Genomic DNA, 21,966 nt, shown 5'->3' with positions numbered 1-21,966 from the left:
ACATAGTAAGCGCTTAATAAATGCCATTATTATTATTATTATTCTCTGGGCCTCAGTGACCTCATCTGTAAAATGGGGATGAAGAATGTGGGCCCCCCGTGGGACAACCTGATCACCTCGTAACCTCCCCAGCGCTTAGAACAGTGCTTGGCTCATAGTAAGCGCTTAATAAATGCCATTATTATTATTATTATTATTCTCTGGGCCTCAGTGACCTCATCTGTAAAATGGGGATGAAGACTGTGAGCCCCCCGGGGGACAACCTGATCACCTTGTAACCTCCCCAGCGCTTAGAACAGTGCTTGGCACATAGTAAGCGCTTAATAAATGCCAGTATTATTATTATTATTGTTATTATTCTCTGGGCCTCAGTGACCTCATCTGTAAAATGGGGATGAAGACTGTGAGCCCCCCGTGGGACAACCTGATCACCTTGTAACCTCCCCAGCGCTTAGAACAGTGCTTGGCACATAGTAAGCTTTTAATAAATGCCATTATTATTATTATTCTCTGGGCCTCAGTGACCTCATCTGTAAAATGGGGATGAAGACTGTGAGCCCCACGGGGGACAACCTGATCACCTTGTAGCCTCCCCAGCGCTTAGAACAGTGCTTGGCACATAGTAAGCGCTTAATAAATGCTATTATTATTATTATTATTATTACTGTGAGCCCCCCATGGGACAACCTGACCACCTTGTAACCTTCCCAGCGCTTAGAACAGTGCTTGGAACATAGTAAGCGCTTAATAAATGCCATCATTATTATTATTATTATTATTTCCACTGAGCCACTATGCGAGCGTCAGGGCGGGGCGATGGGAGGGCCGGCGGCGGAACCTTTGTTTCCCGGAACCTTTGGAGGCGGGCCGCGGTTCCCGGGGGGGATGGAAGAGGGAGGGCGTCGCGAGGCCGGAAGTGACGGGCGGGCGCGATGGCGGGGCCGGAAGTGCCGGTGGCGATGGCGATGGCGGGGCCGTCGGCGGGCGCCGTGCTGGTGGAGCTGCAGCGGGAGCGGCGCATGGTGTGCGTGGAGTACCCGGGGCAGGTGCGGGACGTCGCCAAGATGCTGCGGACCCTGGGCGGAGAGGAAGGCGTGTCCCGGGTGAGGCCCCGGCGACGGACGGGCTTGGGGGACGGACCGCCGCGGGGGGCGGAGCATCCGTCTCCATGGCAACCGTCTCCCCGGCAACCGGGCCGCGGGAGGCGAAGCCGGCGGCTCCCCCGCCCGCTCTCGGGGGTCTTTATTCATTCATTCATTCATATTTATTGAGCGCTTACTGTGTGCAGAGCACTGTACTAAGCGCTTGGGAAGGACAAGTTGGCATCATATAGAGACGGTGCCTACCCAACAGTGGGCTCACAGTCTAGAAGGGGGAGACAGACAACAAAACCAAACATAGTAACACAATAAAATAAGTAGAATAAATATGTACAAGTAAAAGAAGTAAATAGGGTAATAAATGCGTACAAACATATATACAGGTTTATTCATTCAATCGTATTTATTGAGTGCTGACTGTGTGCAGAGCACTGGACTAAGCGCTTGGGAAGGACAAGTCGGCAACAGATGGAGACGGCCCCTACCCAACAGCGGGCTCACAGTCTAGAAGGGGGAGACAGACAACAAAACATATTAAAGTAAATAATAATAATGATATTTCATTCATTCAATCGTATTTATTGAGCGCTGGCCGTGTGCAGAGCACTGGACTAAGCGCTTAAGCACAAGTTGGCAACATATAGGGACGGTCCCTACCCAACAGTGGGCTCACAGTCTAGAAGGGGAAGACAGACAACAAAACATATTAACAAAATTAATAATAATAATGATATTTCATTCAGTCATTTATTGAGCGCTGGCTGTGTGCAGAGCACTGGACTAAGCGCTTAAGTACAAGTTGGCAACATATAGAGACGGTCGCTACCCAACAGTGGGCTCACAGTCTAGAAGGGGGAGACAGACAACAAAACATATTAGCAAAATAAATAATAATGATATTTCATTCATTCATTCAATCGTATTTATTGAGCGTTGGCCGTGTGCAGAGCACTGGACTAAGCGCTTAAGTACAAGTTGGCAACATATAGAGACGGTCCCTACCCAACAACGGGCTCACAGTCTAGAAGGGGGGAGACAGACGACAAAAAACACGTGGACAGGTGTCAAGTCATCAGAATAAATAGAAGTAAAGTTAGATTCATTCATTCAATCGTATTTATTGAGCGGTGACTGTGTGCAGAGCACTGGACTAAGCGCTTAAGTACAAGTCGGCCACATATAGAGACGGTCCCTACCCAACAGCGGGCTCACAGTCTAGAAGGGGGGAGACAGAGACAAAAAAACATGTGGACAGGTGTCAAGTCATCAGAATAAATAGAAGTAAAGCTAGATTCATTCATTCAATCATTTATTGAGCGCTGGCCGTGTGCAGAGCACTGGACTAAGCGCTTGGGAAGTACAAGTCGGCAACATATAGAGACGGTCCCTACCCAACAGCAGGCTCACGGTCTAGAAGGGGGGAGACAGACGACAAAAAACACGTGGACAGGTGTCAAGTCATCAGAACAGAAGTAAAGCTAGATTCATTCATTCATTCAATCGTATTTATTGAGCGCTGACCGTGTGCAGAGCACTGGACTAAGCGCTTAAGTACAAGTCGGCAACATATAGAAGACGGTCCCCACCCAACAACGGGCTCACTTCTAGAAGGGGGGAGACAGACGACAAAAAACATGTGGACAAGTGTCAAGTCATCAGAATAAATAGAAGTAAAGCTAGATTCATTCATTCATTCAATAGTATTTATTGAGCGCTGACTGTGTGCAGAGCACTGGACTAAGCGCTTGGGAAGTCCAAGTCTGCAACAGATAGAGACAGTCCCGATCCAACAACAGGCTCACAGTCTAGAAGCGGGAGACAGACAACAAAACAAAACATGTGGACAGGTGTCAAATTGGGAAGTCCAAGTTGGCAACATATAGAGACGGTCCCGTCCCAACAACGGGCTCACAGTCTAGAAGGGGGAGGCAGACAACAAAACAAAACACGTGGACAGGTGTCAAGTCACCAGAATAAATAGAGGTAAAGCTAGAGGCACATCATTGACAAAATAAATAGAATAGTAAATATATACAAGTAAAGTAAATAGAGTAATAAATCCGTACAGGTGCTGTGGGGAGGGGAAGGAGGTAGGGCGGGGGGATGGGGAGGGGGAGAGGAAAAAGTGGGGTATTTGTTAAGCGCTTACTGTAAGACTTTGGACAAGTCACTTCACTTCTCTGGGCCTCAGTTCCCTCATCTGTCAAATGGGGATGAAGACTATGAGCCCCCTGTGGGACAACCTGATCACCTTGTAACCTCCCCAGCGCTTAGAACAGTGCTTGGCACCTGGCCATCATTATTATTGTTATTACTATGTGCCAAGCACTGTTCTAAGCACTGGGGTTGACACTGGGTAATCAGGTTGTCCCACATGGGGCTCATAGCCTTCATCCCCATTTGACAGATGAGGGAACTGAGGGTCAGAGAATAATAATGATGATGGCATTTATTAAGCACTTACTATGTGCCAAGCACTATTCTAAGCGCTGGGGAGGTTACAAGGTGATCAGGTTGTCCCACGTGGGGCTCACAGTCTTAATCCCCATTTGACAGATGAGGGAACTGAGGCCCAGAGAATATTAATAAAGATGGCATTTATTAAGTACTTACCATATGCAGAGCGCTGGGGAGGGTACAAGGTGATCAGGTTGTCCCACGGGGGGCTCACAGTCTTCATCCCCATTTGGCAGATGAGAGAACTGAGGCACAGGGAAGTGAAGTGACTTGCCCAAGGTCACACAGCAGAGGTGGGGGAGTCAGGATTAAAACTCATGACCTCTGACTCCCAAGCCCGTGCTCTTTCCACTGAACCACGCTTCTTCTCAATAATAATGATGGTATTTGTTAAGCACTTACTGTGTGCCAAGCACTGTTCTAAGCATGGCACAGTGGAAAGAGCCCGGGCTTGGGAGTCAGAGGTTGTGGGTTCTAATCCCAGCTCCGCCACTTGTCAGGTGGGTGACTTGGGCAAGTCACTTCATTTCTCTGGTCCTCAGTTCCCTCATCTATAAAATGGGGATGGAGACTGTGAGCACCACATGGGACAACCCGATTAGCTTGTATCTCCCCTCGCGCTTAGCACATAGTAAGCACTTAACAAATATTATTATTATTATTGTGCTCTGGGGTAGATGCAGGGTAATCAGGTGGTCCCACATGGGACTCACACTTTTACCTCCTTACCTCACCCCTCTTTTACCTCACCCCTTCTTACCTCCTTCCCTTCCCCACAGCACCTGTATATATGTATATATGTTTGTACATATTTATTACTCTATTTATTTATTTATTTTACTTGTACATATCTATTCTATTTATTTTATTTTGTTAGTATGTTTGGTTTTGTTCTCTGTCTCCCCCTTTTAGACTGTGAGCCCACTGTTGGGTAGGGACTGTCTCTGTATGTTGCCAATCTGGACTTCCCAAGCGCTTAGTACAGTGCTCTGCACATAGTAAGCGCTCAATAAATACGATTGATGATGATGACGATGGCGGAGCCGGGATTAGAACTCATGACCTCTGCCTCCCAAACCCGATATTCTGAGAAGGGGCAGTGACAAATGCCGTTCTCTTTTTACGCCCCAATACTGAGACAGTGAGGAGTTTACCCTTCTCCAAGAGAGTCAGATTTGGGGCTGAAGCCTAGGAGTTTTAATTTGTAGTCCAATCCCATTCCTTTCCAAGCATCTTGTAATCGAGTCTACGTAGAGTGGCTGCGTGCTAGCAGAGTTCGGACCACATTCACGTCCTCTCCTCCTTTTGGGTCCGTGACGCAGATCCACGCAGACTCTGCCAAGAGGCTGGAGCTGTACTTCCGCCCAAAGGATCCGTACTGCCATCCTGTATGTGCCAACCGCTTCCCTACCACCAGCCTGCTACTCAAGGTCAAGAGGAAGAAGTCAGGGAGGCGAAGCTTGGAAGGCGAAGGGAAAGCTGCCCAGGAGGTCGAGTTTGACATGGAGATCCTTGGCATCATCACCACTATTTACAAATTTCAAGGTGGTGGTTTCATTCGCGTCGGGGAACCTTTCTAATGGGTTGTTAAGGGGCAGGGTGGTTTGGAAACGGCTGCTCTTCACCCTTAACATGTGCGACAAGGTTAGGTCGGGTCATCAAACCCTTCAGAGCTGTAATCTCAGTGCAACTAACGTGGCGGTCATCTGAATGACCGGGCGGTTACAGACCTGAACTGTATCTGGGCCAAATCCACATTCATTTTCAAAATAAACCCCCAAGTTCTGATGTCTCCATGCTGTGAACATACCCAGTGTTCAATAAATACAATTAACTGACTCCTCCGCACACAGTAAGCGCCCAACAAATATTGTTTGATTCGTGATCACTGCCTTCTTGGAAATTCTTAGGTGTGGGTATAGCCAAAGAGGTTAATAATAATAATAAATCAATCAATCGTATTTATTGAGTGCTTACTGTGTGCAGAGCACTGTACTATGATGATGGCGTTTATTAAGCACTTACTATGTGCAAAGCACTGTTCTAAGTGCTGGGGAGGATACAAGGTGATCAGGTTATTCCCCAGGGGGCTCACAGTCTTAATCCCCATTTTCATCATCATCAATCGTATTTACTGAGCGCTTACTGTGTGCAGAGCACTGTACTAAGCGCTTGGGAAGTACAAGTTGGCAACATATAGAGACAGTCCCTACCCAACAGTGGGCTCACAGTCTAAAAGAGGGAACTGAGGCACAGAGAAGTTATGTCCAAAGTCACACAGCCGACAAGTGGCGGAGCTGGGATTTGAACCCATGCCCTCTGACTCCAAAGCCCGGGCTCTTTCCACTGAGCCACGCTCCACACTCCACGCTAAAATATCAGAGCTCCAACATGGAGTTTCTCCTACACCCGTTAGATTCACATATATGTATATATATATGTATGTACGTACGTTGGTATGTATCGATGTATTTGATTCTCCTCCCAGGAATGTCTGACTTTCAATACTTAGCAGTGCACACCGGGCCCGACGGCCAGCATACTTCCATGTACGAGAAGGTTCTCCTGCGCAAACCAGAAAAGGAAGAGTACTTCAATCAGGAATTACCTCTTTATATACCCCCACCCATTTTCTCCCGCCTGGACACCCCAGTGGACTATTTCTATCGACCAGAAACCCAACACCGGTCAGTACCTTCTCTCGGGACGAGGTAGACCTGCAGGTTCTCTAGAGAAACCCTGGATCTCATTGATAATGTTGAGGATGGAATTTGTTAGAGAACCTCCTCTTCTTCAGGAGGTTTTGGAGAACCCAGATAATAATAATAATAATGACAATGGCATTTGTTAAGCACTTACTATGTGCAAAGCACTGTACTAAGCGCTGGGGAGGATATAAAGTGATCAGGTTGTCCCACATGGGGCTCACAATCTTAATCCCCATTTTACAGACGAGGTAACTGAGGCTCAGAGAAGTTAAGTGACTTGCCCAAGGTTGCACAGCCAATATGTGGCGGAGCCGGGATTCGAACCAGATGGGCAGGTGTCTAATTAGTCTTCTTCCTCCTGGTGTATGAGACATTGGTTTTGAAGCTCTCCGTTGACAGGAAATCAATCAGTAAATCAATCAATCGTATTTATTGAGCGCTTACTGTGTGCAGAGCACTGGACTAAGCGCTTGGGAAGTACAAGTTGGCAACATGTAGAGACAGTCCCTACCCAACAGTGGGCTCACAGTCTAGAAGGGGGAGACAGAGAACAAAACCAAACATATTAACAAAATAAAATAAATAGAACAGATATGTACAAGTAAAATAGAGTAATAAATATGTACAAACATATACATATATACAGGTGCTGTGGGGAAGGGCAGGAGGTAAGACTGGGGGGGTGGAGAGGGGGGTGAGGGGGGAGAAAGGAGGGGGCTCAGTCTGGGAAGGCCTCCTGGAGGAGGTGAGCTCTCAGTAGGGTCTTGAAGGGATTGTGTGTGTTATATTGTTGTGACGTACTCCCCCAAGCGCTTAGTACAGTGCTCTGCACACAGTAAGCGATGGATAAATACGATTGAGTACCTAAACCTGTACGCTGAAATGAAGCAGTAGGATATTCTTTTTTTCCAAATCTTACTGATGAATGGCCCTGAGATAAAAAAATAGTTGTAAAATACCCAACGAAGAGAACGGAGGGTCTTACGCTTTGTGGAAGCGGTGATGTTCTTTGTGCAGTTTTAAGGTTTTTATCATTTAGCAAATTCAGTATTAAATAGCCTTTCCTCTCCATCCAGACTGCCACCTCACTGATCCAAACACTTACCCTATTGCATCAGCCTCCTCGCTGACCTTCCTGCCTCCTGTCTGTCCCCACTTTATTCTGCTGCCTGGATCATTTTTCTTAAAGACGCTGCGTCCACATCTCCTGTGAGCCCACTCTTCTAGCCTGTGAGCCCACTGTTGGGTAGGGACCGTCTCTATATGGTGTCAACTTGTACTTCCCAAGCGCTTAGTACAGTGCTCTGCACACAGTAAGCGCTCAATAAATATGATTGAATGAATGAATGAATCTCCCCCCTCCTCAGGAACCTGTAATGGTTGCCCATCCACCTCCAGATCAAATAGAAACTTCTTATCATTGGCTTTGAAACACTCAGGCAGCTCTTTCCCTCCTTCCTGTCCCACCTTGCTAATAATGCCAGTATTAAGCACTTACTATGTGCCAGGCACTGTTCTAAGCGCTGGCTTGGACACAGCCCCAATCCCACGTGGGGCTCACAGACTTAATCCCCGTTTTACAGGTGAGGCAGCTGAGGCCCAGAGAAGTGAAGTGACTTACTCAAGGTCACACACAGCAGGCAAGTGGCAGAGCCGGGATTAGAACCCAGGGCCTTCTGACTTCGCCTGTGCTCTATCCACTAGGCGATGTGCTTCCTGATTTCCTATGACAACCCAGTCCACCCACTTTACTCTTCGAACTCCAGCTTATACACTGTACCTCAGCAACTGACCCCTTGTCCATATCCTCCGTCTGGCTTGGAACTCAGTCCCCCTTCATATCTGTTGGACCACCACTGTCCCCACCTTCAGAGCCCTCCTAAAATCCCATCTCCTCCAGGAGACCTTCCCTGACTAACCCTCATTCCTCCCCCCTCCACCACCCTGCCCCATTTCACTGGATTTGTGCCCCTCCAGCGTTCGATATTCACCCAGCCCCACGGTACTTATGAAAGCTTCCATAATTTAATAATAATAATACTAATGGCATTTAGTAAGCGCTTACTATGTGCAAAGCACTGTTCTAAGCACTGGGGTGATACAAGGTGATCAGATTGTCCCACGTGGGGCTCACAGTCTTAATTCCCACTTTTACAGATGAGGGAACTGAGGCACAGAGAAGTTAAGTGACTTGCCCAAAGTCACCCAGCTGACAATTGGCAGAGCTGGGATTTGAACCCATGACCTCTGACTCCTAAGCCCGGGCTCTTTCCACTGAGCCACGCTGCTTCTCTACTTTCATGTCTGTAAGCTCCTTGTGGGCAGAGATCATGCCTCCCAACTCTATTGTATCGTACTTCATGCCTCCCAACTCTGTTGTATCATACTTCAGGCACTTAGTACAGCGCTCTGCGCACAGTAAGCACTCAGTAAATGCCTTTGGAGAGGCATTGTGTAACTTGTACTTCCAAAGGAAGAGGGCAGAATTTTACCATTTTTACAGTTTTTGTCTATAGAATGGGACTCAATCTGGGAAAAAGATCTTTTCATTCATTCAGTCGTATTTATTGAGCTCTTACTGTGTGCAGAGCACTGTACTAAGTGCTTGGAAAGTACAATTCAGCAAAAAGTAGAGGCAATCCCTGCCCAACAAAGGGCATTCATCCAAGTGTCCTGAAAATGGGTGAAAGCCTACCCTTCACCGATTCTCTACATAGGTTTAAGATCAGTCAGTGGATTTATCTCTATTTCTATATATATATATATATTAATGCCTGTTTTGCTTGTTCTGTTGTGTGTGCGTGTATATATATATATATATATATATATTATATATATATATAATTCTGTTTATATTGATGCTATTGATGCCTGTTTACTTGTTTTGCTGTCTGTCTCCCCCCTTCTAGACTGTGAGCCCAGTGTGGACAGGGATGGTCTCTCTTTGTTGCTGAATTGTACTTTCCAAATGTTTAGTACAGTGCTGTGCACACAGTAAGCGCTCAATAAATACGATTGAATGAATGGCTGAATATAGGCAGTGAAAAATTCACTTGGATTAATCAAGCAACAGAGCTGAACAGCTACCAGAAGTTATTGGCTTAGCAGAGGCCGACTTAGAAGGGTTTCAGTCCTCTGGGCTCCCACCCAACACTTCTGTGGATCAAGTTGGCTGCCCCAGCCCCTCACGAACTCCTGGATGCTCCCATCCATTGATGTTCATGCCGTTCTGTTCTCTGCTAAATCTTTTCCATGCTAATTACGCCTGGAGCAGACACCCTTGCCCCTTTGACCGTAGCCTTTCACTGTGGGGCGTGTCATTCATTCATTCGCTAATTCAGTCGTATTTATTGAGCACTTCCTGTGTGCAGAGCACTGTACTAAGCGCTTGGGAGAGTATGATACAACAATAAACAGTTCTTCCAACCAAGCAAGATTAGATGGGAACCTACAGTTTTCTCAGCCCTCTTGGTCACGAGGTCTCTCACTGCAGCCAGGCCTAAGCCTTCAATTCCTCTTCTCCCACTCCCTTCTGCGACACCCTGACTTGCTCTCTTTATTTATCTCCCCTCCCAGCCCCACAGCACTTCTGTCCCTAGCTTTAATTTTAAAATTTATATTAATGTCTGTCTCCCCCTCTAGACTGTAAGCTTGTTGCAAGCAGGGAATGTGTCTGTTTATTGTTATATTGTGCTCTCCCAAGCAGTTAGTACAGTGCTCTGCAAACAGTAAGCACTCAGTGAATATGATTGAGTGGGGAAGCACAAATGCCCACTATCTTCCAGGGGCTTTTGGGTCAGGAAGAGGTGCAAAGTTTGGAAGATTAGGCTGGTGGAAGAAGTCTTAGTAGAAGATTGAAGACCGATAAACATTGAAGGAAAAGCACCAGGAGAAAATAGAGCCTGAATATCCCAGGGATAATGAATATCTCCCTTAAGGATGTTAGACCGTGACTCCATAGCAGGACAGGGACTGTATCCAATCTATTTTTCTTCATTCATTCATTCATTCAATCGTATTTACTGAGCGCTTACTGTGTGCAGAGCACTGTACTAAGCGCTTGGGAAGTACAAGTCATAACATATAGAGACGGTCCCTAACCAACAGCGGGCTCACAGTCTAGAAGGCGGAGACAGACAACAAAACAAAACATGTAGACAGGTGTCAAAATCGTCAGAACAAATAGAATTAAAGCTATATGCACATCATTAACAAAATAAATAGAATAGTAAATATGTACAAGTAAAATATCGTAATAAATCTGTACAAATATATATACAAGTGACGTGGGGAGGGGAAGGAAGTAGGGTGTGGGGGGATGGGGAGGAGGAGAGGAAAAAGGGGGCTCAGTCTAGGAAGGCCTCCTGGAGGAGGTGAGCTCTCAGTAGGGTTTTGAAGGGAGGAAGAGAGCTAACTTGGCAGATGTGGGGAGGGAGGGCATTCCAGGCCAGGGGAAGGACGTGGGCCGGGGGTCGACGGTAGGACAGGCGAGAACGAGGCAAAGTGAGGAGGTTAACGGCAGCAGAGGAGCGGAGGGTGTGGGCTGGGCTGGAGAAGGAGAGAAGGGAGGTGAGGTAGGAGGGGGCAAGGTGATGGACGGCCTTGAAGCCGAGAGTGAGGAGTTCCCGCAGTGCTTGGCACCTAGAAGCTGGGTGGTCTAATGGATAGAGCATGGGCCTGAGAGCCCAAAAGTTCTGGATTCCAATTCCTGCTCCACTACTTGTTTGCTCTGTGACTTTGAGCAAGTCACTTAACTTCTCTAGGCCTCAGTTCCCCCAACTGTAAAATGGGGATTAAGACTGTGAGCTCCATATGGGATATGGGCTGTGTCCAACCTGACTAGCTTGTATCTACCCCAGCACTTAGTACAGTGCCTGGCACATAGTAAACACTTGAGATACCATTTTTTTTTTAAATAAAAGACCATCACTTAGACTAAACCAAGTCGTGGGAAAAAACACCAGAGAAAAATTCTGGTGTAGGTGTAACCCAGTCATGGGGGAAATGGTTTTAGTGACCACGGGGGTCCCTTGCAGGCCTGTGGAGTCAAACCTCATATCCTTCCCATTGGAATTCTCAGTGTTCTATGCCGGACCACAATCCTCTGCCTGACTTCTTTTGGGCCCACTAGATTATAATAATAATAATAATAATGATGGCATTTTCTAAGTGCTTACTATGTGCAAAGCACTGTTCTTAGTGCTGGGGGGATACAGGGCGATCAGATTGTCCCACGTGGGGCTCACAATCTTAATCCCCATTTTACAGGTGAGGTAACTGAGGCACAGAGAAGTTAAGTGACTTGCCCAAAGTCACACAGCTGACAATTGGCAGAGCCAGGATTTGAACCCATGACCTCTGACTCCAAAGCCCGGGCTCTTTCCACTGAGCCACGCTAGATCCAACCTAATAATAATGATGATTGTCATATTTGTTGAGGGCTTACTATGTGCCAGGCACTGTACTAAGCACTTGGGAAGTACAAGTCGCAACATATAGAGACGGTCCCTAACCAACAATGGGCTCACAGTCTAGAAGGGGGAGACAGATTCACTGGGGTGAAGACAAGCTAATCATGTTGGACACAGTCCTTGTCCCAGATGGGGCTCACAGTCTCAATCCCCATTTTACAGATGAGGGAACTGAGGCACAGTAAAGTGAAGTGACTGCCCAAGGTCACACAGCAGACAAGTGGCGGAGCCGGGATCAGAACTGATGACCTTCTGGTTCCCAGGCCCGTGTGCTATCCACTACACCTTACACTCTATTTTCCGGGGTCTGGCCCGGAATTATTTTCCTGACTGCATGTCTTGATGGTTTGGGATTGTTCCTGCATCTTGTCTGTTTTCTCCCCTGGTTATATTGGGACTCAGGGAAGGCTACAACAACCCGCCCGTGTCTGGAGAGAACCTGATCGGCTTGAGCAGGGCCCGGCGGCCCCACAACGCGATCTTTGTGAATTTCGAGGAAGATGAGGTGCCCACGAAGCCGCTGGAGGCTGCCGTGCTGATGTGGAAGAAAGTGTGCACCAACCCCATGGACAGGAAAGTGGAGGAGGAGCTGAGGAAGGTATGGAGATCTGGCTTTCTGGAGCCAAGAGACCAGTCAACCCCGCTCCGATGATGATGATGGTATTTTGGAAGCGCTCGCTACGGGCCAGGCACTGTACTAAATGCTGGGGTAGAGACGAGTTCAACAGATCAGACCCAATCCCTGTCCCACATGGTGTCTACTAATGAGAAGCAGCGTGGCTTAGAGCACAGACCTGGGAGTCGAGGGATGTGGGTTCTAATTCCGGCTCCTCCACGTGTCTGCTGTGTGATCTTGGGCAAGTCACTTCACTTCTCTGGGCCTCAGTTACCTTATCTGCAACATGAGAGATTCAGATAGTGAGCCCCATGTGAGATAGAGACTGTGTCCAACCCGATTAACTTGTATTTACCCCAATACATGGAACAGTGCTTGGCACATAGTAAGTGCTCAATAAATACCCGTGATCGATAGATTGGTAACACTTACAGTCTAAGGGACTACTTGAGGGAGTCAGCACATCTCCCTTATGCCAGTCCCTGTTTGCTCAGCTGTCTTCAAGGTTGACCTGGGCCCCCTCGACGGTCAACTCTGGTCAGTCACTTTTGTTTATCTTTTCTTGACTGTCGGGTTTGCGGCTGTGAATTTTTCGGCCTCTGACGGCTGTTCTGAAAGTTATGTCAATATGGAGCGGGCTTTCCGAGCACGGAAATAGCCCCTGGGTTTCTTGGAAATCTTCATCTCCCAAGATTAAGGTTCCACAGATGGTGCTACGGCCTGTATACGACCTGAGGGGCGAAAAATGAAATAGGGCCATTCATATGTTGCAACTCCCGGATCTGGGCCTCAGCTTTGCCCCTGAATTGGGCTGGATCGTCCCCATTGTTTGAATCAATCAGTGGTATATATTGAGTGCTTCCTATGTGCAGAGCACTGTACTAAGCACTTGGGAGAGTGCAGTACTACAGAATCAGCAGGCACATTCCCTGCTCGTAATGAGCTTATGGTTTCAAGAATACCGTTGAGGCCGAGTCACAAAAGTTACCCACACTCACCCGTGTGGAGGTAGTCATAATAATCGATTCACTGTGGTATTGGTTCAGAGCTTGCCATATGTGCCAATCGCTGTGCTGAGCGCTGGGGTAAGTACAGGGTCATCAGATCAGACACAGTCCCTGTCCCACATGGGGCTCACAGTCCAGCGCAAGAGGGGGAACAGGAGGTGGTTTCAGACTGACGTTTGGTGAGCGTCACAGTGCTCCCTCCTTCCGGATAAGTCTGGTGGTCCAGGAGCCCCTGACTTCTGCTGAGAAGCAGCATGGCCTAGTGGCTAGAACACAGGCCCGGGAGTCAGAAGGTCATGGGTTCTAATCCCAGCTCCACCACTTGTCTGTTGGGTGACCCTGGGCAAGTCAGTTCACTTAGGTAACCAATATCACAATTATTATGATTTCCGGTCCCATCACCTACCACTTAGCAGCGGACCACAGCCCCGATTGGCTTAGGCCCCTGCCTGCTCGAAGAAAGCCAAAACCGGTCTGGGATGAGGTGGCGTTGGCTGTTAGCTTTTCTCCCTCCATGTTGTTCTCCAGCTGTTTGACGTCCGTCCCATCTGGTCTCGTAATGCGGTGAAGGCGAATATCAGTGTCCACCCTGACAAGCTCAAGGTCCTGCTGCCGTACTTGGCCTATTACATGGTGAGTCTCCTTCCATCCTCTGGCTGGCTACCATCTTTAGTACCAGGGCCCGCCAAACAACTCCTTGAATCCACTCCAAACATTTCGGTTCTCGGTTCCCCTCGGACGTTTCTAGATCACTGCTAGGATCTCCCTGGCACCCTAGTATCCAAGAGCTGAGTTCCTCCTCCTACCTCCAGGCAGGATTGCCCTCAAACTAGCCTACTCAGCCAACTCTCAACCCTCAGAAAACTCCAGTGGTTGCCCATCCACCTCTGCGTCAAACAAAAACTCCTTGCCATTGGCTTTAAAGCACTCCATCACCTTACCCCCTCCTATCTCGCCTTGCTCCTCTTCTACTACAATCTAGCCCGCACATTTCGCTCCTGTAACGCTAACTTTCTCACTGTGCCTCGATCTCACCCGTCTTGCCACCGACCCCTGGCCCATGTGCTGCCTCTGGGCTGGAACGCCCTCCCTCCTCAAATCCAACAGACAATTACTCTCCCCCGCCATTCAAAGCCATATTGAAGGTACCTCTCCTCCAAGAGACCTTCCCTGACTAAGCCCCCCCTTTCCTCTTCTCCTGCTCCCTCCTGCATCACCCTGACTTGCTCCTTTTGTTCTTTCCCCCTCCCAGCCCCACAGCACTCATGTACATATCTGTAATTTTATTTACTTGTACTGAGGTCTATGTGCCCCACTCTAGACTGCAAGCTTGCTGTGGGCAGGGAATGTCACTGTATATTGTTGTATTGTACTTTCCCAAGTGCTGAATACAGTGCTCTGCACACAGTAAGCGCTCAATAAATACAATTGAATGAATGAATGAATCAACCGCCAGGCTGACCAGCAGTTTACCAGAAAGCCATAAGGCCTCCATCCTTTCGCCGGACTATGTCAGATCCTTCATCCCCTCTGGTCAGGCTCCGGTTTGGCTTCCAACCACAGAAGAGAAGCAGCATGGCATAGTGAGTGGCTAGAGCACGGGCCTGAGAGTCAGAAGGTCATGGGTTCTAATCCCAGCTCCCCCACTTGTCTGCTGTGTGACCTTGGGCAAGTCATTTCACTGGGCCTCAGTGACCTCATCTGTAAAATGGGCACTGAGACTGGGCCCCACGTGGGACAAGGGACCGTGTCCAACCCGATTTGATCGTATTCACCCCAGCGCTTAGAACAATGCCTGGCACAAAGTAAGCACTTAACAAATACCATAATTATTACCAGCAAGAGGCAACCTGGAGAGAGGGAGTTGGAGAGAAGAGAGGGAGGGAAGGGCTGGATATTCAGTAATGGGCTGAACTAGCTGCCGCCCCCCTCCTGGCCATGGGTCTCCCTATCCGCAGATAACGGGTCCCTGGAGAAGCCTGTGGGTTCGGTTCGGATACGACCCCAGAAAAAACCCCGAAGCGAAGATTTACCAAGTCTTGGATTTCCGAATCCGCTGCGGAATGAAATACGGTAAAGCAGCCTTAACCGAGATCCCAAGCAGACTGGCTCTTTTGTCTCTCTCTTCCTACTTCCTCCTTCCTGTCCCCTTTCTGGGAGGGAACTCCTGGGTTTGAAGCCACCTCTCCTTCTAGCAGGGACATCCATCTAATCCAGACCTGGGAACGGGGCCTAAAATACATGGAATGGGAAGTATCATGGAAGCATCAGGTTATCGAGTGAAGCACAGTAGTATCCTCCATTCGGGGTCCCCTCCGTCCAGCTCAGCCCTGCCCGGAGTCTGGGATTTGGAAACCACCCTGGCCCTGATGGTCGGACAGTTATTAGGAAAGGGCCGTGTGCCCATCTCCATCGCTGTTCCCTCCTTCTCGCCTGCAGGCTACGCCCCCAACGACATGCCCGTGAAGGCGAAACGCAGCACCTACAACTATAGTCTCCCCATCACCGTCAAAAAGACACGTAAGTGGGATTGGCTTGACTCGGGCTTCCAGGACTGGTGGAACGAAGACAACCAGAAGCTTAACCACCTTCTGCCTGCCAAACGGGCTGTCTCCAAACCGGGGCCCCTGGGCAGTAGTAATAATAGTTGTAGTAGTACTACTACTTATTTATTTATCTATATTAATGTCTGTCTCCCCCTCTAGACTGTGAGCTTGCTGTGGGCAGGAATGGATCTTTTAGTTGTTATATTGTAGTCTCCCAAGTGCTTAGTAATAATAATAATAATAATAATAGTGGCATTTGTTAAGTGCTTACTATGTGCGAAGCACTTTGCTAAGCGCTGGGGGGGATACAAGGTGATCAGGTTGTCCCACATGGGGCTCACAGTTTTAATCCCCATTTTACAGATGAGGTAACACAGGCCCAGAGAAGTTAAGTGACTTGCCCAAAGTCACACAGCTGACAGGAGGTGGAGCCGGGATTAGAACCCATGACCTCTGGCTCCCAAGCCCGTGCTCTTTCCACTGAGCCACGCTGCCTCTCTGTACAGTGTGTTGCACACAGTAAGCACTCAGTAGATTCAATTGAATAATAATAATAATGATGATGGCATTTATTAAGCGCTTACTATGTGCAAAGCACTGTTCTAAGCACTGGGGACGTTACAAGGTGATCAGGTTGTCCCACAGGGGGCTCACAGTCTTCATCCCCATTTTGCAGAGGAGGTAAGTGAGGCACAGGTAAGTGAAGTGACTTGCCCAAAGTCACACAGCTGACAGTTGGCGGAGCCGGGGTTTGAACCCCTGATCTCTGACTCCAAAGCCCGGGCTCTTTCCACTGAGCCACGCTGCTTCTCGAATGAATGAATAGTAGTAGTAGTAGTAATACTAATAGTAATAATATTAAGTGCTTACTCTGTAAAGAGCACTGTACTAAGTTCTGGGAGAGACTACCCAGATGGGAATTAGTCGTTCCCTTGGGAGTCACACAATCCAAGGGCAGATAAGGAAGACGCTGGCTGGGAAGGATGGGAATCGAGAGGGAGGAGGGCTCATCCCAGCGAGTGTCTCTGGAGCAGCCCCCTCTCACCAGAGACCACAAATGGAAGCAGCAAGCGGTTGGACCGTGCGGTCAGGTGGCTGCATATCAAGCGCTTAGTACAGTGCTCTGCACACAGTACGCGCTCACTAAATAAATACAATTGAATGAAAGAGCCTCCCGTCTTCTTTCAGCCAGCCAGCTGGTCACCATGCACGACTTGAAGCAAGGACTTGGGGCATCGGGGACAGCGAAGAAATCTGTCTCCAGCAAGTACAAGCTCAAGGTGGGTGCCGCCTGCTCTATCTGGGGTAACGGGGGCGGGGGAACCCGGCCTGCTCGATTTAGTTGGCGGCCCCCAGAACCAGTCCTAGTTGGAATATATGTGGAGAGGGGTGGCAGGGCGGATGGTAGATGCAGGGTGGAGGTGGGCGGCTGTTCAGGAGATACAGCTGAGGAGCAGTGTGGGCTGGAGGGTCTGGGTCCTAATCCTGGCTCTCCTGGGAGACCTTGGTCAAGTTTCTTTGTGTGTTTTGTTTGTTTGCTTTTTTAAAAAAATGGTATTTGTCGAGTGCTTACTCGACACTACATGCTGGAGTAGATACAAGCTAATCAGGTTGGACACACTCCACGTCCTACATGGGGCTCACAGTCAATGCCTATTTTATAGATGAGGGAAGTGAGGCACAGAGAAGTTAAGTAACTCGCCCAAGTTCATACAGCAGATGAGCGGCGGAGCCGGGATTAGAACCCAGGTCCTTCTGATTCCCACGTCCATGCTCTATCTACTAGGCCGTGCTGCTGCTTCTTCAAGTGGCAAAATATTTTTGTGCCTCTGTTTCCTCATCTGTAAAATAAGGATTAAACACTTGTTCTCTTTCCCCCTAAGACTGTGGATCAGGGAATGTGATGATCTTGTATCTACCTCAGCGCCTCAATACAGCCAGTGTTTAACAATTATTTAATAATTTTAATAATGTTTAATAATTATTAGTCTCCAGAGGGCAGCCCCGGCCTCTCCTGTGGACCATAAGGGTACATTGGGAGTCTGGCAAGCATGGCATTGGACTGCAGCATGGGTCTTGGACTCTGGCAGCTCTTTCAAGAAAATGTTCCCTTTTAAAATTGTGGTATTTGTTAAGCACTTACTGTGTGCCAGGCACTGTGCTACGAGCTGGGGTGGATACAAGCAAATTAGGTTGGACACAGTCCCTGTCCCACATGGGGTTCACGGTCTCAATCTCCATTTTACACATGAGGTAACTGAGGCTCAGAGAAGTGAAGTGACTTGCCCAGGGTCACACAGCAGACAAGTGATGGAGCTGGGATTAGAACCCATGATCTTTTGACTCCAACACCTGTGTTAAACCCTTCTGTCTCTCCTTTCTGTCCTCAGGATTCCATCTACATCTTCCGCGAAGGAGCCCTGCCACCGTATCGTCAGATGTTTTATCAGCTCTGCGACCTCAATGTGGAAGGGTAAGGGCTTCCCTAGTCTTCAGGGTTTGTAGAGGGCCTTTTGGGGATCAACCTGGAGGAAATACGGCTGGACGTGCAAGGTCTTGAAGGGAAGACTATTTCTAAGTGGAGGAGAGGCAGCAAGCCCCACAACAGTAACAGTTGTGGTATTTGTTAGGCACTTACTGTGTGCCAAGTGCTGTTTTAAGTGCTCAGGTAAATACAAGATCATCAGGTCAGATACAGTCTGACCTGTAAGAAGCAGCGTGGCTCAATGGAAAGAGCACAGGCTTTGGAGTCAGAGTTCTTGGGTTCAAATACCAGCCCCGCCACATATCTGCTGTGACCTTGGGCAAGTCACTTAACTTCTCAGAGCCTCAGTTACCTCATCTGTAAAATGGGGATTACAACTGTGAGCCCCACGTGGGACAACCTGATCACCTTATATCCCCCCCAGCACTTAGAACAGTGCTTTGCACATAGTAAGCGCTTAACAAATGCCATCCTCATCATCATACAGTCCCAGTTCCATAGGGGGCTCACAGTTTGAGTGAGGGAGGAAACTGAGGCACAAAAAAAATTAATCAGTAAGTGGTATTTGGGAGCTTTCTGGATGCAGAGCATTGTACTAAGTAATTTAAGTGACTTGACCAAGGTCACTCAGCAGGCAAGTGGCAGAGCCGGGTAGAACCGAGGTCCTCTAAGGCCCAGCCTTTTTGAGTGAGGCCTTGCTGTTCATTACTTCTGCAGGAAATGCATTTCATTATTATTATTATTATTGTTGCTCTTGTTAAGTGCTTACTATGTGTCAAGTGCTTTTCTAAGTGCTGGGGTAGATATAAGTTAATCAGTTTGGATACAGTCCCTATCTCACCAGAGATCTCAGTGTTGGGAGGGAGAACAGAAATTTACTCCTGTGAAACACAGACCATGCTCTTAATAATAATTATGGTACTTATTAAGCGCTTACTATGTGCCAGGCATTGTACTAAGAGCTGGGGTGGATACGAGCAAATGGGGTTGGACACGGTCCCTGTCCCACATAGGGCTCACAGTTTCAATCCCCATTTTACAGATGAGGTAACTGAGGCCCAGAGAAGTGAAGTGACTTGCCCAAGGTCACACAGCAGACGAGTAGCAGAGTAGGAAGTAAAAACCATGACCTCATGACTCCCAGGCACATGCTTACAGTGCTTTGCACATAGTAAGTGCTTAATAAATGCCATCATAATTATTATTATTACTATGCCACATTCCTTGCTGCTTACATGTTCCTTTCCTTCATTTTTCAGTATTGTAATACTGAGCCCCTTCTCAATGGGTAGAACTGTAAAGGGAATTATAAAGGGAAATAATCAACAGCCTCAACCTTCAGGGACCTTTGAGTCTAACAGGGAATTGAGATCAAAAGCAGACAGCACATCAGAATTTGCAAGGTAACAGGACCACCCCCCGCCGCCCACCCAATCCACTGTTTCCAGAGAAACAAAGTGTGGAGTTAATCCAGGAGAGCCTCAAGCACGGGAGGTCTGGGGCAGATCTCTGAAGGCAGCGAAGGATGCGGTTGGATGAAAAGTCAGGGAGACCATTTCAAGCTGGGGGAAATCCCAGGAGCCCAGGCTTGGGTTCTAGGTGACGTACCTCGTCCAGACGACTTGGTAGGGCAAGATGTAGGCAGAGAGGCAGGACCGATGAACTCCCCATTCATTCCCTCTCATGGAGCAGGCCCTGTGTGCATTCAAAACTCCAGCTGGAGGGGGAAAGTAGCATCCTTGTGGGCGTTGAACTCTCCGTACCATGCTAGGTCAGATAAATGGGCCTGGTCTCGTGGGGGAGGCCCTGAGTGTTTCTCTGTGAGCTGGGGTGGGCGTCCAGGGGCCATCTTGACTCTCACCACGGGCTTCCCCGCAGCCTGCAAAAGATCATCCACCGGAACGACGGGCTGGAGGCCGAGTGCACGGAGCGCGACGGTTGGTGCCTCCAGAAGACCAGTGACGAACTGAGGGACACCATGTCGCTCATGATCAGGCAGATCATCCGCTCCAAGCGGCCAGGTGGGCACCGTGGGGCCCCGGGAGGCTCTGCCCGTCAGAGGGTATCGGGGCTGGGTGCCGGATGGGGCCAGTTCGCCCAGAGACCACCAGCCAGGGAGCCCGCCCACAAGAGAGCCGCTGACATCAGCCTGGCCCCGTGGCGGAGAGCTGGTCCTGGCCGCTCCCCCGGGAGCCGGTTTTCAGATGGGCGGCTCTCACCTGCAGCCCATGCTAGCTTGGACCTCCCCCCAGCCCCCAAGGCGTTCCCCCTAGTGACGCAGACCCCGGGATGACTCTGGACTTAGCAGGATGCCCACGTTGCCCTTCTTGTCTCTCTGGGCCTCAGCTCTCTTCTCCAGCACCTCAGAAACCAAAGACGGCAAAGAGCAGCTGACCTTCGAGTCCGGGGAAGAGGAAGATGAAGACGATGAAGAGGAAGAGGACTTCAAACCGTCCGACGGGAGTGAAAACGAAATGGAAACCGAGATCTTGGACTACGTGTGACGGGCTTGGAGCGGGGAAAGTTCTTCGAGTGGGTCCTGTTGGAGGGCGGGGGCCTGGGCCCAGGCCATTCCCGAGTAGCCCGGACCTTTCTGATTCAAGTCAGGATGGACAGCACTGGTGCCTTCCCCCCGGGAGCTGGGGGTGAGTCCCCTGCCCCCGGAATAGTAGGGGCACCTCACCTTTCCTATAGAAGCCAACCTAGCTGGTGGGTCCTTCTGTCTTGGGCCCAAATTGCGCTGCCATCTGACTCCCAAGACAGCTATGCTTTGGCAGCTGTCTTCGTCCCTGCCCCGAACCCTACAAGTTCCCGGGTCCCGGCCCACGAGGGGGTTCAGAGTGGAGTCGGGGTATTTGCAGAGGTGGAAATACCACAGACTAGGAAACCAGATTCCCCCGTTAGTCTCATGGCTTGGGGCATTTCAGTGCTGGCATTCCCTTGGAACAGTCTGGTGTAGATCTTAGCAGTTCTCTGTAACTTAGGATGGGGCTGGAAGCCCTATTCCCTATTAAATGACTTTCCTTAGATCCTTGGGAGTGACTTGTTCAGAGGAGAGGAGTGGGGAGTCTTCTCTGGGGTCAAATTGGCAACGTCGTCATCTTCGGGCCAACTGCAGTTGTCTGATTCCGGGAGGGCGGGAGTATGGGAACTTAGCCGGCCAAAACTCCCGTGTCCTCTCAAGCAAAGCGTCTGGGGTCCTCGTCCGCCATCTGCCTTCCTTCTCCCAGCATCTTCCTTGCTCACATCACACCTGCCATGGTCTCAGTTATTACCAGGGGACCTTCATTGCTCCTGCCAAGTAGAAGCTGACAGCAGCAGGTACCAGGGAGTGGAGAGAGGGCAGGCCCAAAAGAGAAGAACTCTTCCTTTGCTCTGTGATGCCAGGAATAGCAGTGGGCGGTGGGGGGGGGGTGTAGGGGGCAAATGGCCCACGTGGATAGTCAGGGACTGGGCCTTCTCCTAACTGGTCTCCCCTGGGTCACTGCCGCAGAAGCAGCCTGGGGAAAGACTGCAATAAGGAGCTTTATGTGGCAGAAAGGAGCTTTACGTGGCCTGTTTACCGTGAGTAAGCAC

General features: G+C 49.1%; 1 protein-coding gene across 2 annotated transcripts; it reads left to right on the top strand.

The window, feature by feature from the left end:
- Positions 1–980: 980 nt before the first annotated feature.
- GTF3C5 (general transcription factor IIIC subunit 5) lies at positions 981–21,411 on the top strand. Of its 2 annotated transcripts, XM_038745121.1 has the most exons (11): positions 981–1,103; positions 4,880–5,102; positions 6,046–6,244; positions 12,139–12,334; positions 13,888–13,992; positions 15,318–15,432; positions 15,799–15,879; positions 17,094–17,185; positions 18,296–18,378; positions 20,269–20,411; positions 20,737–21,411. In XM_038745121.1, the coding sequence occupies exons 1-11, from the start codon at positions 1,020–1,022 to the stop codon at positions 20,892–20,894; spliced, it is 1,479 nt and encodes a 492-aa protein (XP_038601049.1). In that variant the 5' UTR covers positions 981–1,019; the 3' UTR covers positions 20,895–21,411. The 2 variants fall into 2 exon arrangements, with proteins under 2 accessions (XP_038601049.1, XP_038601050.1); XM_038745122.1 differs by lacking the exon at positions 4,880–5,102 and having other exon boundaries at positions 1,039–1,103.
- The last annotated feature ends 555 nt before the right edge of the window (positions 21,412–21,966 follow it).

Source organism: Tachyglossus aculeatus, chromosome 4 (genome assembly GCF_015852505.1).
Source record: "Tachyglossus aculeatus isolate mTacAcu1 chromosome 4, mTacAcu1.pri, whole genome shotgun sequence".
In the NCBI taxonomy this organism is placed as follows: Eukaryota; Metazoa; Chordata; class Mammalia; order Monotremata; family Tachyglossidae; genus Tachyglossus; species Tachyglossus aculeatus.
This window is presented reverse-complemented; position numbering and strand designations above follow the sequence as displayed.

Bases quoted from the DNA above. Each gene is read 5' to 3' on its own strand.
- GTF3C5 (XM_038745121.1), top strand. From the start codon at position 1,020: ATGGTGTGCGTGGAGTACCCGGGGCAGGTGCGGGACGTCGCCAAGATG. The intron at 6,245-12,138 runs GTCAGTACCTTC...ATTGGGACTCAG, and splicing joins CGACCAGAAACCCAACACCG to GGAAGGCTACAACAACCCGC. The intron at 15,433-15,798 runs GTAAAGCAGCCT...TCTCGCCTGCAG, and splicing joins CCGCTGCGGAATGAAATACG to GCTACGCCCCCAACGACATG.